At 41.4% G+C, this 14,058-nt stretch overlaps 1 protein-coding gene across 1 annotated transcript; it reads right to left on the bottom strand.

Moving 5' to 3' along the window:
- Positions 1-3: 3 nt before the first annotated feature.
- Positions 4-12,177, bottom strand: LOC112962473 (myosin-1B-like; the record flags this gene model as incomplete). Its single annotated transcript, XM_026058659.1, has 27 exons — positions 11,974-12,177; positions 11,734-11,877; positions 11,484-11,640; positions 10,709-10,736; positions 10,490-10,610; positions 10,318-10,410; positions 10,141-10,204; positions 9,960-10,058; positions 9,751-9,854; positions 9,531-9,669; positions 7,877-7,995; positions 7,628-7,777; positions 6,846-7,016; positions 6,243-6,549; positions 5,760-5,833; positions 4,679-4,766; positions 4,466-4,583; positions 3,595-3,718; positions 3,373-3,509; positions 3,018-3,273; positions 1,730-1,972; positions 1,447-1,623; positions 1,216-1,361; positions 1,038-1,128; positions 560-949; positions 321-447; positions 4-101 (listed from the first exon to the last, which is right to left on the bottom strand). Coding segments are annotated over exons 1-27 (3,969 nt in total), but the record flags the coding sequence as incomplete, so codon positions are not given.
- Positions 12,178-14,058: the final 1,881 nt, after the last annotated feature.

Here is a 14,058-nt window from a genome sequence, read left to right as displayed (position 1 = left end):
ATGCCTCTTGAGTTCCTCAATCTGTTGGGTGAATGCCTGCTTGCCTCTTGACAGCTGAGAAATCAGAGCATCTTTCTCCTCCACCTGGCGTGAATATTCCCCTGAAAAGTTTGCAGATAGATTTTTTTCTGCTGATGACAGTAATATATCCACTTCTGACCATATACACAGATATTTAGTGGAGCTTGCAGAAGCTTATGATCTCATCTCATTGCAGCAGAGAGGAAGTGTGTTGGACTGACCATTTCCCCAGAAGACTTATTTCTGCRTTGGCCCTCTGACCTTGTTCCATTTGCACATCAGAGATGTGGATGTCTTACCTGCTTCTGTCTGCAGACGAGCTCTTTGAGCATTGACATCATTGATCATGCGCTGATGTTCCTCCTCTTTTGWCTTAATCTCACTCAGCTGGTCTTCCAGTGTGCGGCACATCTTCTCCAAACTTGCCTATGTGGCAGCAAATGGAAGGCCAGGAGATTTAGTACATGCTAGCTATAATGGCATGCACAAGAGAGTAAGCACCCTTTGGGGCAGTGTGCCTATAAAATGTGTTCTATACCTTGGCTTTGGAGACGGACYCCATGTTACTGGCCAAGTCGTCAATCTCCATCTTCAGCTCACTCTTCTCCTTCTCCAGCTTCTGCTTGACGCGCTGAAGGTTGTCGATTTGCTCCCCAAGCTCGGCYGTGCTGTCCGCATGCTTCTTCCGCAGGGCGGCAGCTGTGGCTTCATGCTGCAGAGTGGCCTCCTCGAGGTCCCGGCGCATCTTCTGAAATTCTGCCTCACGCTTCTTGTTCATATCAATCTGAGCTGCCGTAGCTCCCCCTGCTTCTTCCAGGCGCTCACTGATCTCCTCTAGCTCCCTGGAGAGGTCAGCCCGATGCTTCTCTGCTTTGGCCCGAGAGGTCCGCTCGGCCTCGATTTCCTCCTCCAGTTCCTCAATACGGGCCTGGGGAACATTAGGCACCATTCACACCCACGCCCTGCTCCTACCCAACCTCTTTCAGAATGAGGGAAGGGACAGAACAAAGACTCGCCTGCAGCTCCTTGATCTTCTTCTGGGATTGCATGCCCAGGGCTTGCTCATCCTCRATCTTGCTCTGGATCTGGCTGATTTCAAAGTCTTTCCTTTGTGCAAAGCAAACTGTGTTAGAGCCCAAAGAAAAACAAGTGTGAACATGCACAGCACAAAGGGTTCCCCACAACCACACTTACTTCTTCAGTTTCTCATCCAGCTGCTGCTTATCATTTTCCAAATCCATTATGGTATCATGAGCCAGCTTCAGGTCACCCTCGAGTTTCCTCTTGGCTCTCTCAAGGTCCATGCGCAGTTTCTTCTCTTGCTCCAGGGACCCTTCAAGCTAAACAGAACAAGGCCATGAATGCTCTGCCWGCCAGGTCTACCTMMACAACTGTCCWATCCTTCTTCTGTGTGCGTGTGCTTACATCATCCACTTGCTGCTCCAGCTTGGTTTTAGCTTTGGTCAGCGTATTGACTTTGTCCTCTTCTGCCTGCAGGTCATCCAGTGTCTGCTGGTGGGCCTCTTGGAGGGCTTTCTTCTCTTTTGTCAGCTTGGCAATGTTCTCGTCCAGGGCTGCCATCTCCTCAGTGAGGTTTTTGACCTGTGAGAAGAAGGGAGCAGGTGGCAATTAAAGGAAGTAGCTACAAACGTGCTGTACCAGCMCAGYGTTGATTTCTGGAGTGTGAGTGACAAGTTCTCTGTTGTACCTTGTTTTCGGTGGCATGCTTTTCCTTCTCAACCTTAGCCAGTGTTAACTCCAGGTCATCAATATCTTTCTTCAGCTCTGAGCATTCATCCTCCAGTTTCCTCTTCTTGGCTGTCAGCTCGGCGTTCATCTCTTCTTCATCTTCTGCTCTCTCTGTCAGCTCCTTGATTTTGGCTTCGAGCTGGATTTTGGTTTTGATCAGCTGGTCACATCGTTCCTCAGCATCAGCTAAAGCATCAGCTTCCTGTTGAGTAAACAGAGTTTTTTTCGCTAACATCTAGCTTTGGAAGACACTGAATAGAAAATGTTATTTAATGCTGAAGAAATAAAAATGGAATTATTATTTTTTTATTATTTTGGGGAAAGTTATTACTGCACAGTGTCTTTTAAATCAGTTTTTATTCTTTTCAGTTTTTTAGATTCTTCTTATTATCAAATATTGTGTCTACCTCCATTTATAGGTAATATATCTAGATATGTAAAAATAATTCTTTCACTAAGGATTTTTATTCATTTCCCTGAAAGTGAATAACTGAATATAATGGCATATATATATTTACATATATAGATACATACATACATATATATGTATGTATGTATTTATAGTCTCTCTAAAAATTATTCTCGGTAGGACTAAATTAGAATTCATCTTTCTTTATGCCAGGTATGTCAGTACATAATCTGAGTGTAATTGGTAGTTTCCATTTGAATCTGATTGTATTTTAAAGCAATGAAATTTACACCTAGAAACACAGGAGTATTGCCTAAATGTTGCATAAACTTTTGAGATGCCAAAGGGCGTTGGAGACACACACAGACAGCTAGCAGTTGTGTCTCAGGACGTATGGGGTGTCTGTGTCTTCTTGGAGTAGAAGCTGCAGGAGGACAGGTGAGATACCATGTGTCATAAGAAATGGCTCCAACGACATTTATTTAGGCAAATGAACTAAGAGAGAGTGTATAGTCAATTGAATAACTCTCCATATTCCATTTACTGTATACACTAAATGTCTAATGGCTATAATGTGACCTTATACCATAAGATTACCTAGAGACATGTACATATAGGCACAAAGACTAACACTTAAAAGTCATTCTCAAGCTGGAACCCCACTTTGCAATGGTGACACTGAATGCCCAAAGCAGGTGGTCTGAATTTTACCCTTAGTCACATAAGATTCAGCTTAGAAATTTTGTAAGGCAGGGTAGGGTGCAGTTTGAGAGTTCTCTTTTAAGAAACAGGAGTTATATCTTACTTGTTTTCACCAGGAAAAAAATATACTACTCACAGCCTGCACTTGGAGCTGCAGGTCATTTTTCTCCTGCAGGAGGGACACCATTTTCTCCTCCAGCTCCTTCCTCTTTGCCTCAGACTTCGCAAGCTCCTCCTTGGTTTTCTCAAACTCTTCCTTCATATTGGCCATCTCCTTCTCGGATTCTGCACTCTTCAGCAAGGGCTTGATCTTGAAGAATAGCTTCATCCAGGACCAGTGCTTGACATTCATGAATGAACGAACATTGTACTGGATGCAGAAGATGGACTCCCTGAAACATAATTAGAATGTACATTGAATATTTTGGGTGTGAATGGTGTAGACACTTTCTCCAAAGTCCAGGTATTATTTGCATTTGAGAAATGTCTACCTCCTCTCCACCATTCTCTGGTACTCCACTCTCATCAGGAAGCCCCTGCACCTGGCCTGTGTGCGAGTGATGAGCTGTGCCAGCTTCTCATCTCTCATCTCCTCCAGGAGTCCCAGCAGCCCAGCTTTGAAGAACACCTTGAGAAAGGGAATATCGCAGCATGTCACTGTCAGGTGGTGCAAAGCACAGACCCACAGTACGTGAGTCAAGGAGTGATTGTACCTTGGTGTGACCAAATTTGTACTGGGTGTGGTCCACGTCAATGGAGCCAAGGAGCTTCTCAGAAGCCTTCTTGCTGTCAATGAACTGTCCCTCTGGGATAGCACTTGCATTAAGCACCTTGTATCTGTGGAATGAAAGGAGGTATGAATTAACAGAGACTAAGTCTAAAGTCATAAGCTTATACAAGCTAGTGAAATTAGCAGCATTCTTTGCAGCAGCATGAAGCTGAGGAACTTGGACTTCCATCCCATGTTTATAGATGACATTCTTAGTGAAATGAATTCTAATAACAAAATTAAGGAAGCTTTCACTGCGTTTAGCTGAACAATAGTAGATGAAAAGATGATACTGATATCCAGGCATTTCATTCTGATATCTTTTTGTCTTAAGCTATGCTTTCATTCTTGAACAGAAAATTGCTAGACAGGAACATTGCCACTGTACATGTAGCAAGAAATGATCTTCCACTGACACTAGCAGCATATACAGAACACTCTAGCTGAGTATGTAATTTGTGTATGAGATTTTTTGTAGCCATATCTCAGGTTCCCCCCTCCCCCCTTTTTTTTTAAATCTTGGAAGTACTGGCTTGTGTAGCTCCAGTGTGCTTCCCTAGTCAGAGACATTGGCAAGGTTCAGTTGTGTGGTGAGCAAAAATTAGTGAGGGCACCTGACGTATCCCTTCATTTCTCAACAGTTTCTCCTTTGTCAGCCACACATGCTATCTTTGGTTATACCTTCCTGCAATTTGGTCCTTCTTTCAGTTTTAATTACAAAATTACAGAATTATAAAATAGCCACAAATGTTAAAACAGGTAAGATTTGTAACTTATGTAGTAAACACAGGATGGAGAGCAGAAAGGGCTCTGACCTCTGTTTAAAGTCTGCATAGAGGATTCTGCTGGGGAATCCCTTCCTGCAAATTCTGATTCCTTCTAGCACACCATTACAACGCAGCTGGTGAAGCACCAGTTCATGCTCCATGGCACCTAAAAGAATGAGACAATTATTTGATACTTTACTAAAAAGCACAAAGAATAATGACTGCATCACAGCAAGATCTCCCTCTACTTTGTCTTCTTACCGGGTGTTTTTGTTTCATTGGGGATGATGCAACGCACAAAATGGGGGTGAGTGCTCCGTAGATTGGTCATCAGCTTGTTTAGGTTCTCCTGTGGGATCATAGGCAAAGTTTCTTTTTTTTATTATTATTATTATCAAATGTTACCTCTGTAGCTACACTACCAGATGAGCATGAAAGAAACTGTGTAATGTGTTCTCATGAGGCAGACGGACCTATCCACTCAGATGACTCTCATGGAAAAAGGTCACCAGAGATTTGAGGCACCAAAAGACAGAATTCTCAATGGAAGATGATTATCCTCAGTCACCAGACTCTCACTCTGCACGAGATACTTAATTTTGTTAGGAATGCAAAGTTTACAGGGAGGGCCAAGAGAGAGGTATTTAATAGAATTAGGTGCAACTTGTGAAGATATATATGACAAAGGCTGAGCAGAGGAAGACAAGAAAGAGCTACTGCTGGGTGAGAAAGGGGGTCACAGCTCTCAGAGAAAAGGCACAAGGGGTAGGCCCTAGAGCACACTTTGCTGGAAGTGCTTTTAAACAGCAAACCCAGGAACTAGCACCGATTTTAACAGTTACTTTTATTGGGTAGGACCTAACCGCTCTCGGGTTAGCCCTGGTTTGGAGCAGTGGCAAGGCTGTTTAGAGAGGTATCCCTTCCATGCAATTTAAAAACCTGTCCAGAATGCCAGGCAGTAGCTAGATGCTACAGGAACCCAAACAGATGCTTCTCCATCTGCCTTAAGCCCTGTCCATCGGTGGGAAGGTAGCTGGCCTTGGCGTTTCCATATCAGCTTAGCTTTCCATATCAAATTTATGTGCAGATCCAGACTAGATATTCCCTCAGGCAGGCAGCCAGATCCCTCCTAGGGGAGGGGGAAATTGGGCAAGAGCTTGGTCCTACCAAAGTACTTGTGAGTAAATGAAACTAGAGTCTGACTCTGAAGTGCTCTTTTCAAAAAGGAAAGATTAAGTCAACAGGTATCGTCTCATTGGCCTCAGCTGACTTGGAGTCATCCCTTTTATGAATAACTGAAAAGATGTTTTTGTTACAGGATACAGAGGGATAATGAACTTACCCTGAAAAGAGCTGAGACAGTTTGGAAAGAAGAACCTTTCTTCTTGCCCCCCTTCTTGCCACCGCCACCACTCTCTGAAGAATACCAAAAACAGATGGTATTACAACTTTGAGTTGCAAACTTTTTCTCTGTGAGACTGTAAGAAGCTTGCTCATACGTATTACTCATGCTAAGCGAAGAACCTAGGATGCAGTGGGACACAGAGTCAACATTCATTCTAAAGGAAGAGAGAAACTTGTTTTCTGGATACAGAGGTTCAAAGGTATGCACTGACTGGAATCCTAGGACTTATCATGGCTCACTGGTCTGAGATACATTTGATCTTTTCCTTTTTTAATAAATTCAAGCTATTTGAGACTCTTCACAGTATGCAGTCTCTTAAGAACATGTTGAGAAACCACCTACTCCAGCTCATATTCATGGCTCTGAAAGAGTCATTAAAAAAAAAAAAAAAGATGAAAATATGAATTTTAGAGAACAGACCTGCCTCTCCTCCAACAGAGGCAAAGAGTAAAGCCAGTGTCTTCATGGATGATTTCTGGTACAGCCCCACAACAGTTTCATTCAGTGGGTCCTTGTTCTTGTCAAGCCAACCAGTGATGTTGTAGTCCACTGTGCCAGCATAGTGCACCAGGGAGAAGTGGGCCTCAGCCTTGCCTTTGGCAGGCTTGGGCTTCTGGAAGTTATTGGACTTGCCCAGATGCTGGTCATAGAGCTTGTTCTTGAAAGAGGTGTCAGTTGCCTTGGGGAACATGCACTCCTCTTCCAGGATGGAAAAGATGCCCATGGGCTGGAAGAAATAGCAGCACATAGAAGAGAAGAAGAAAGGAGGAAGGAGAGGTGAAAAGGCAGAAAGAATCACAGACAAAGAACAAGCTTTCTGAGTGGGACAATATAAAAGCTCTCAGTCTTTTTCAAAACAGGATTCTTCTAGAATCAATTTATGATCAGCAAAGCAAATTGTAAAAGAATCTAAAACAATACTTTCATAATATCATATGTATATGTACGCTTTTGACCTACATTATGCATATATAAAAGTAATGAATTCTTGAAAATATCAGACATTTTGAATTAGAGTGATACCTTCTCAATGAGCTCAATGCAGGCAGCCAGATCCATCCCAAAGTCTATGAACTCCCATTCAATTCCTTCCTTCTTGTACTCCTCCTGCTCCAGCACGAACATGTGGTGGTTGAAGAACTGTTGCAGYTTCTCATTGGTGAAATTGATGCACAGCTGCTCCAGGCTGTTGAACTGCACAATTACAGACATTACTATTAATTTAATTTCAGAAAGCTAAAGAACAATGCTGCCTTTTTTTTATTTTTTTATTTTTTGGCAAATTATGGAAGGGTCTGTGATTCCTTCTCTGCTCAGGCAGGCGTTTAGAATTTCTTTCAGTTCATCTCTACTAGCAAGCTAAACTTTATCAACATGTTTCTGAGCCCTAGAACCTGAGGCTCTTTAATATTTTGGGATTATCAGTTTTGATACCTACTAGAGTGGGCCTATTCAGTTATGGGAGGGACCTCAGTCATCAGTGTATCCAAGATTTCCAAACTCTGATTTCAAGTGTATCCCAAGCCTTCTGAGTGCAAACTATGACTATGGAAATATGCATTAGGTGCCAAATGCCATCTCAGACTGCTGTCTGTAAACAGTCAAAAAACAGTTTTTAAGCATTTCTATTAGCATATGTGCAACACAAATGTATTCTCAATGAAAAGCCTGTGGGTGTCATGATGCTTTAGGTGTAACCTGAAAGGATTAAACTCATTTCTGCGAAAAGGTATCATTACTTCTTAAATCTTTTACCACTCCATTAATTTACTTGTAAAGTTATGTTAATAAAACATTGCTCTTACATCAAAGATCTCAAAGCCAGCAATGTCCAGGACACCAATGAAGTACTGTCTGGGCTGTTTGGTGTCCAGCTGTTGGTTGATGCGAATGACCATCCACAAGAACATCTTCTCAAAGACAGCCTTTGCCARGGCACCTACAGCATTGTACACCTAAATCAAAGACAAAAGGCTTGTAGTTATCATTCAGAGAAAAAGAGGAAGTCTGGGTGATTTAGTTCAAGCCACAGGTTGTCAGACATTGATTGTTACCTGCTGCACGGTTTGACCTTTGGTCACAAATTCATTTCCAACCTTGACTCGGGGGTAGCACAGAGCCTTGAGCAGGTCAGCTGAATTCAGACCCATCAGGTAGGCAGCCTTGTCAGCAACTAAATGCCAAAATAAATTAATTTTTAAGGCACAGACAGGCATTATTGTTCTTTTAAAACAAGTAGAAAAGGCAAGTTTGGGCAAGATAAAAAGTCTAGTTAAGATAAAAAAGTAATATATTTGTAGTTCAGCATAAGCCACATTCTAAGTGGAGTACTGGAACAGGTTGCTTGTGTTACTTGATGTCTTCAAAAACAGGTAAAGAAACAGATGGATTGCACAGTAAATGGAGTAGACAGGAAATGGAAAAGATGAACTGTCACAGTTCTTTCTCAGTTTTATGAGCAAAGCAAGCTAGCAAAATAAAAGATGACTTTGCCACACTGAGAAATTTGTTCACAGATTCAGAGTAATCCTCAGAAGGGTCTAGTGACCAAGTTTTATGTTGACTTGAGTCTCTACAAACACAACTGATTTAAATGGATTCATTATTATGTACAATGCTCCAAATGCTTCCAGGATGTGATCAGCAAAATGGCATGCCTGACATCACTTAAATAATATTATTCATATAATTTGTAGTGTATCCTACAACTACTGTTCTTCATTATCAGATTCATTGCTATCATATTCCTTGAATTCATTTTCATTTATATCTTAATGTTTCTAAAGAATGGAAAAAACAGTAGTACACAGCTTTTTATAATATATGCAAATAACTTTGTTTTCATGAGAAAATTTCCATGAACTTTAAAGGAATACACCTTTGAAAAATCCCAGGCWAAGCAAACTTGATAGACATTATATTTTATCTATTTTTCTAATTCATGGAAACATGAGAAAACTCTACAGAAAATAGAGAATATAGGAAACACAATTGTAGTATTAACTGATGTTTCTTTTTAACCTCCCATGTGAAATAAAATAGCACAGTTTAGACACTATGAGTTGTCTCCATAATAAAGGCCTTATGGTAGAACAGTTTCAGGATTCTAGCTTTATTCATCTGAAAACAATGCCCTTAGGAAGTGACTACAAATGATTATAAATGATAGCAGCTGTCTGGGCACATAAACYTAAAATCAGTGAGCAGAGTAGCTCTGAGTTATCTCCCAGTTTGGTTTAGTGTCCATTGGACCTTATTCTCCACTGCTTTATACTTTTCATAGTTCAAAATATTCTGTTGTTCATCATTAAGACAAAAATTTACACCTACTCTGCACAAGCATTAGGAATGGGCCACATATGCAGTGTAGCTGTCAGCCACCTTTCTCACTGTTGACAGAAATAGAAACAATTTTTTCACTCCAGCATACTATCTTTCTATCAGGCCATTGACATTGGTATGAATTAACCTGCTGGGCTGAGTAATTTTGATACAATAGAAAATTCTTCTCTAATTTCATAGGAACAGATTCACTAACAACCTCTACACTCTTCTGCTGAGTTGTCTTCTTTCAGAAAAGTTATCTAGTTAGGACATGCTTATATTCTGCAATACTAGCATTTTGAAAAAAATACAGAATGATCAATGAATCTGGCTTAGAATTATTGCTTATATTAGTGAGTGGTCCAGTGTATATTATGCTAATACCTTCTGTGCCATCTGGTTCTGCCTGCTCCTCACGCTGCTTCTGCTTAAACTTTAAGTTCCCATAGTGCATGACAGCTCCTGTCAGCTTGTAAATGGCCGTCTTTTCATCAGCAGTGAAGCCCAGGATGTCAATGGCGCTCTAACAAAAAAGTCACTAAAGTAAGTACCATGCCTATTAAAGGTTGGAATCTACCTAATAAAATTTCTGTACATTACTTACATCTGTGGCCATCAGCTCTTCCTGGTCATTAATGCTGGGAACTGTGATCTCACCTTGACTCACATAATGATAGTCATAGGGATTGGTAGTAATCAGTAGCATCTCTGAAAACAAGCACAAAACACGTACAGATCAAAAGTARTTGGCATGTAATGGAATTAAATGTTGCTCAGTGAATTTCCTCCAGATAAGTTAGTGATCCTTCCTACCAATTAGCTCTGGCTTCTTGTTGGACATGATCTGATAAAATATGTGGTAGCTTCTTTCAGCCTTGAGCTGGAAAGTGACTCTGGACTTCTCCAGCAGGTCTGGTAAGGAAGGTAGAACAAAGTTAGCATAAGAACTGAGGAAGGTAGGAAGGACTGTTATCAGGACAGGAGGGTCTCTTACATGTTTCAATGTCAGCAGAAGCCAGTTTCCCTGTGGCACCAAAATGGATCCTGATGAATTTACCCTGAAAGAAGAAAAAAAGTTGATCTAGATATGTTTTACTAGTTCTGATTACAAAAACATTCCAGTCATTGCACTGGTAAGAAAAAAGTTATTTTGTTCAAGGCAACAACTTACAAAGCGTGAGGAGTTGTCATTCCTCACGGTCTTGGCATTTCCAAAAGCTTCCAGCAGGGGGTTGGCACTGATGATTTGATCCTCAAGTGTCCCCTAAGAAAGAAATCTTATTGTCATGATACAGCTCATAAATGAGGCTGTCAGCTGGAGGGTGCTATCCCTAGGAACTCACCTGCATTTTGCCTGCCTGCTGTGGCTGCTCCTCCTTCTTCTTATCCCCGCTAGCTGCAATTGTTGCAAAGTACTGGATGACACGCTTTGTGTTCACAGTCTTCCCTGCACCGGATTCTCCGCTGTGAAGGCAGAGAGAGAAGCAGAGAACGCATGGTCAGGCAGCAGGTCCCCTGGCACAGAGCAGCCCAGCAGGAACCYGAGCAGGCAATGTACGTACGTGATCAGGATTGACTGATTCTCACGATCTGTGAAAGAGGCAGAAGAGAGGAGACTGTTAGTAGTTCTCCTGAGTAACACTGAATTGTTACTAAACAGCTGAAAGAGATGTCCAGRTGTCAAAATACATAAGATCACTCCCAGCTGAAGCCCATCAAGACTAGTCATTTAATTCACACAGGTCTTTTTTAAAGGCTCATTATTATATAATATATAATATATATATATTATATTATATAATTATATTATATAATTGCCATTACTATGGAATAAAATTAATCCTCTGTTTATGATACCTTCTGTCACATTATGCAAAAAGCTTATGAAAGATATAGGTGAAATCTTGTTCCCAGGATGGGGAGCCAAGAGTTTTGGAAAAGTGTTTTTAATGTCCAGGTTTTAATGAAAGGTAGAATCAGGTTTCCTAGAAATGCATTGGATTTCATATTTTAACAGTGTCTTTCTCAGCTCAGCTAAAGCAAAAAGGTGCAAAACTGAATAAGGATATTCAGTATTTTTCATTAGCTTTCATTTTTCATTTCCAACTTACGAAAGAAAAAAATGGATGAGGTCTATTGAAATATTCTGTCTCCCCTGAGAGCTAAGTCCATGCGTGCTTCAGGTTCAATTTGGCTTGAAATGAATTGCTATTTAATTTGCTCCAGTGTTCTGTGCTACAGCTCTGCAGTGTCCTTAACTGCTTTGCCTCATTCCCCCATAAGAACGCTGTGGGGATTTTCGTTCTGAATCAGGGTGAAGGAGATGGGGCAACTCACCAGTTAACATGAACTGATAGGCATTGTCAGAGATGGAGAAGATGTGGGGAGGAGCCTCCTGGCGCTTTTTGCCTCGGTAGGCCAACACCACCTCCGGGTTGTACACCGGCAGCCACTTGTAGGGGTTGACAGTGACACAGAAGAGACCCGAGTAGGTCTGTGAGGAAGGGAGACAGCAAGTTGGCTTCCACTTGGCTTAGCGTAGCAGTTTTTCCTAGCTAGTTGCAGGAGGACTGCTGCTGGTACTTACGTAGATCATCCAGGCTGCATAACGCTCTTTGAGGTTATACAGCACAGCGGGTTCATGGAGGTGGGTCATCATGGCCATGTCCTCGATTTTGTCATACTTGGGAGGGTTCATGGAGAAGATCTGATCTTCCTTCACAGTCAGAGTCTGCTCAAAGAAAAGGGAGATTGATGTGTGTTGGCTAAGAGTGTCCATCAAATGCTGTCAATCAAATGCTGTCCTTAAGCCTTATTTTTCACTCACCTCTCCACCTTCAGTCTTGACTGTGACCTTTCCTCCTTCTTTGCTCTGAATTGTGCTTTTCACATAGGATTCCTTAGCATGTACCACAAAGACTGATGCCTTGGCATCAAAAGGCTTGTTCTGGGCCTCAATTCTCTCCTTTTCAGACTTTCGGAGATAAGGAGCTGCCTCCCCAAAGATGGCCATCTCAGAGTCTGAAGACATGGCTGCAATTTATTGAATGCAGCACAGCAGGAGGCTGAATGGGAGAGGAATACTACAGTGCTGAGTGATGGAAGAAATGCTTTTGTACAGCACACCTGACTCATTAGAGTTCTGCTCTGTCTGCTCTTATGGTCTCCCTCTCTGTCTGACCGGCTCTTCACCACAGATGTCCTTTAATACATTTAGATGGTAAAGATAGTAGAGGGGGCTGATTTTTATTATTTTTACTTCCTTTCCGTTATTTCCAGTTTACATGATTTTTTCTTCAGGTCTAGTAGTCTTTTAGTAGTCTACAGAGAAATGTTGGCTTGATTGGCACGTTAACATTCTGTATTAAGTAGCAGAGATACCAAAAGAAGTCATCTTACTAAAACTGCGAAAGGTCTTTTACATCTTCTTTCTCTGGAATACTTTAGATCATATACTTTGCATTGACTAAAGAGGTGCAGCAACATAAGGCAATAGGTGTGGACTAAGCAGGAGCAGAGTTGTGAATTGCCTATGCTCTTGCTCTATGCTCTGCGTTCTGAATTAGAAAAAGAAGTTTTAGCTTCTCCAGTTGTTCCGTCTCCTCCAGTTCAAGCTGATCCTTTAAGATTAAGCTGTAGCAAAATATGACAACTTCTCAATAAAAAGAACCCAGAGGGATTTGACAAAGTCTTAACTTTACATATGCAGTTAGTTCATCTTCTCTTTCCTGGATGTCCATTTACAGAGAGCTTCCTGCTTATAGTTCTGTGTGGCAAGAGGTTAACTGTCTCCTAGAAGTTATCAAATGGGTCAAGCCCAGTTATGAAAAAAAAATTCTGTTTTGGACAACACAGTCTGGGTAGGAATACACTGCATTAATATGCATAGATATAAACAGATATAGGAAGTGCCCGTACAGGTGGGTAAAGCCCCCATGGTGGACAGTCTATTCCTGAGGAAGGAGTAAATCAGGGTCTTACCTCTTGTGATACCAGGTGGATGGCTTGCAAGCTGGAAGCTGGTCAATACTGTAAAACATAAATGACAACTTCCTCCTTACTGCTGCACAGAATTTAAGAGATAAACCACAGGGCGAAAATACGCAAGTGGCTTGAAAGCAGAAAGAATATCTCTATTGATGCAGACAGTGCTTTGAGGAAAGTAGTTCCACAGGCAGTAGGAATTCAATGGGACTCTGCCAGCCCCCAGCCCTCCATATTCTTACCTTGAAGCTTTCTGTGGAGACAGAGCAGACTTGTCCTACTAGCACTTTTATAGGTTCTGGTCTGCACATACAACTCCCTCCTCCTCTTTCTTAGGTCAAAACATTTTTGGCAAAGTATTGTTTGGCAAACTTGACTGAGTGCATGATTCCCATTCATGTTAGTCATGGATATATTTAGAAATATTTGATGTCTTACTAGCTAAGGAATAAATCTCCTATAAATATTTTGACATGGAATCTGAAAGGAGGAAGTGCTGTCCAGCAAATAGAGCAGGACAGTGGGACTTGGAACTGTTGACTTCTCTACTCCTGACTTGCTGCTTGACATATAAGACTGTGTGTCTCAGGACTCAACAGCAGTGAAAAGAATTAATATTACAAAGAGCTTTGGGGTAATTTTATTCTGCAAATAAGGAATAGGAATGGTCTGGAATAATCTTATCCCCCAAATTCAGACCACCATATTCTATTTATGTTATTGCACCTATTTCTAATTCCTTCATGTTGACCTTCAGGGATTTTGCTGGCTAATTTCAGAAGACCAGAGAGGACTGTTTTCTCCCCTCAATCCATATATTTAATTACATTTTTTACCTTCTTCTGAAATATTGGAGGTTGGCTACAGTTAGAAATTGTATTTTAAAGGCATTTGCCTGCTGTCTTCCATACTTGGCTGTGGTGGTTTC

Source organism: Apteryx rowi, unplaced genomic scaffold, assembly GCF_003343035.1.
Source record: "Apteryx rowi isolate R43461 unplaced genomic scaffold, aptRow1 scaffold_1492, whole genome shotgun sequence".
Lineage (NCBI taxonomy): Eukaryota > Metazoa > Chordata > Aves > Apterygiformes > Apterygidae > Apteryx > Apteryx rowi.
This window is presented reverse-complemented; position numbering and strand designations above follow the sequence as displayed.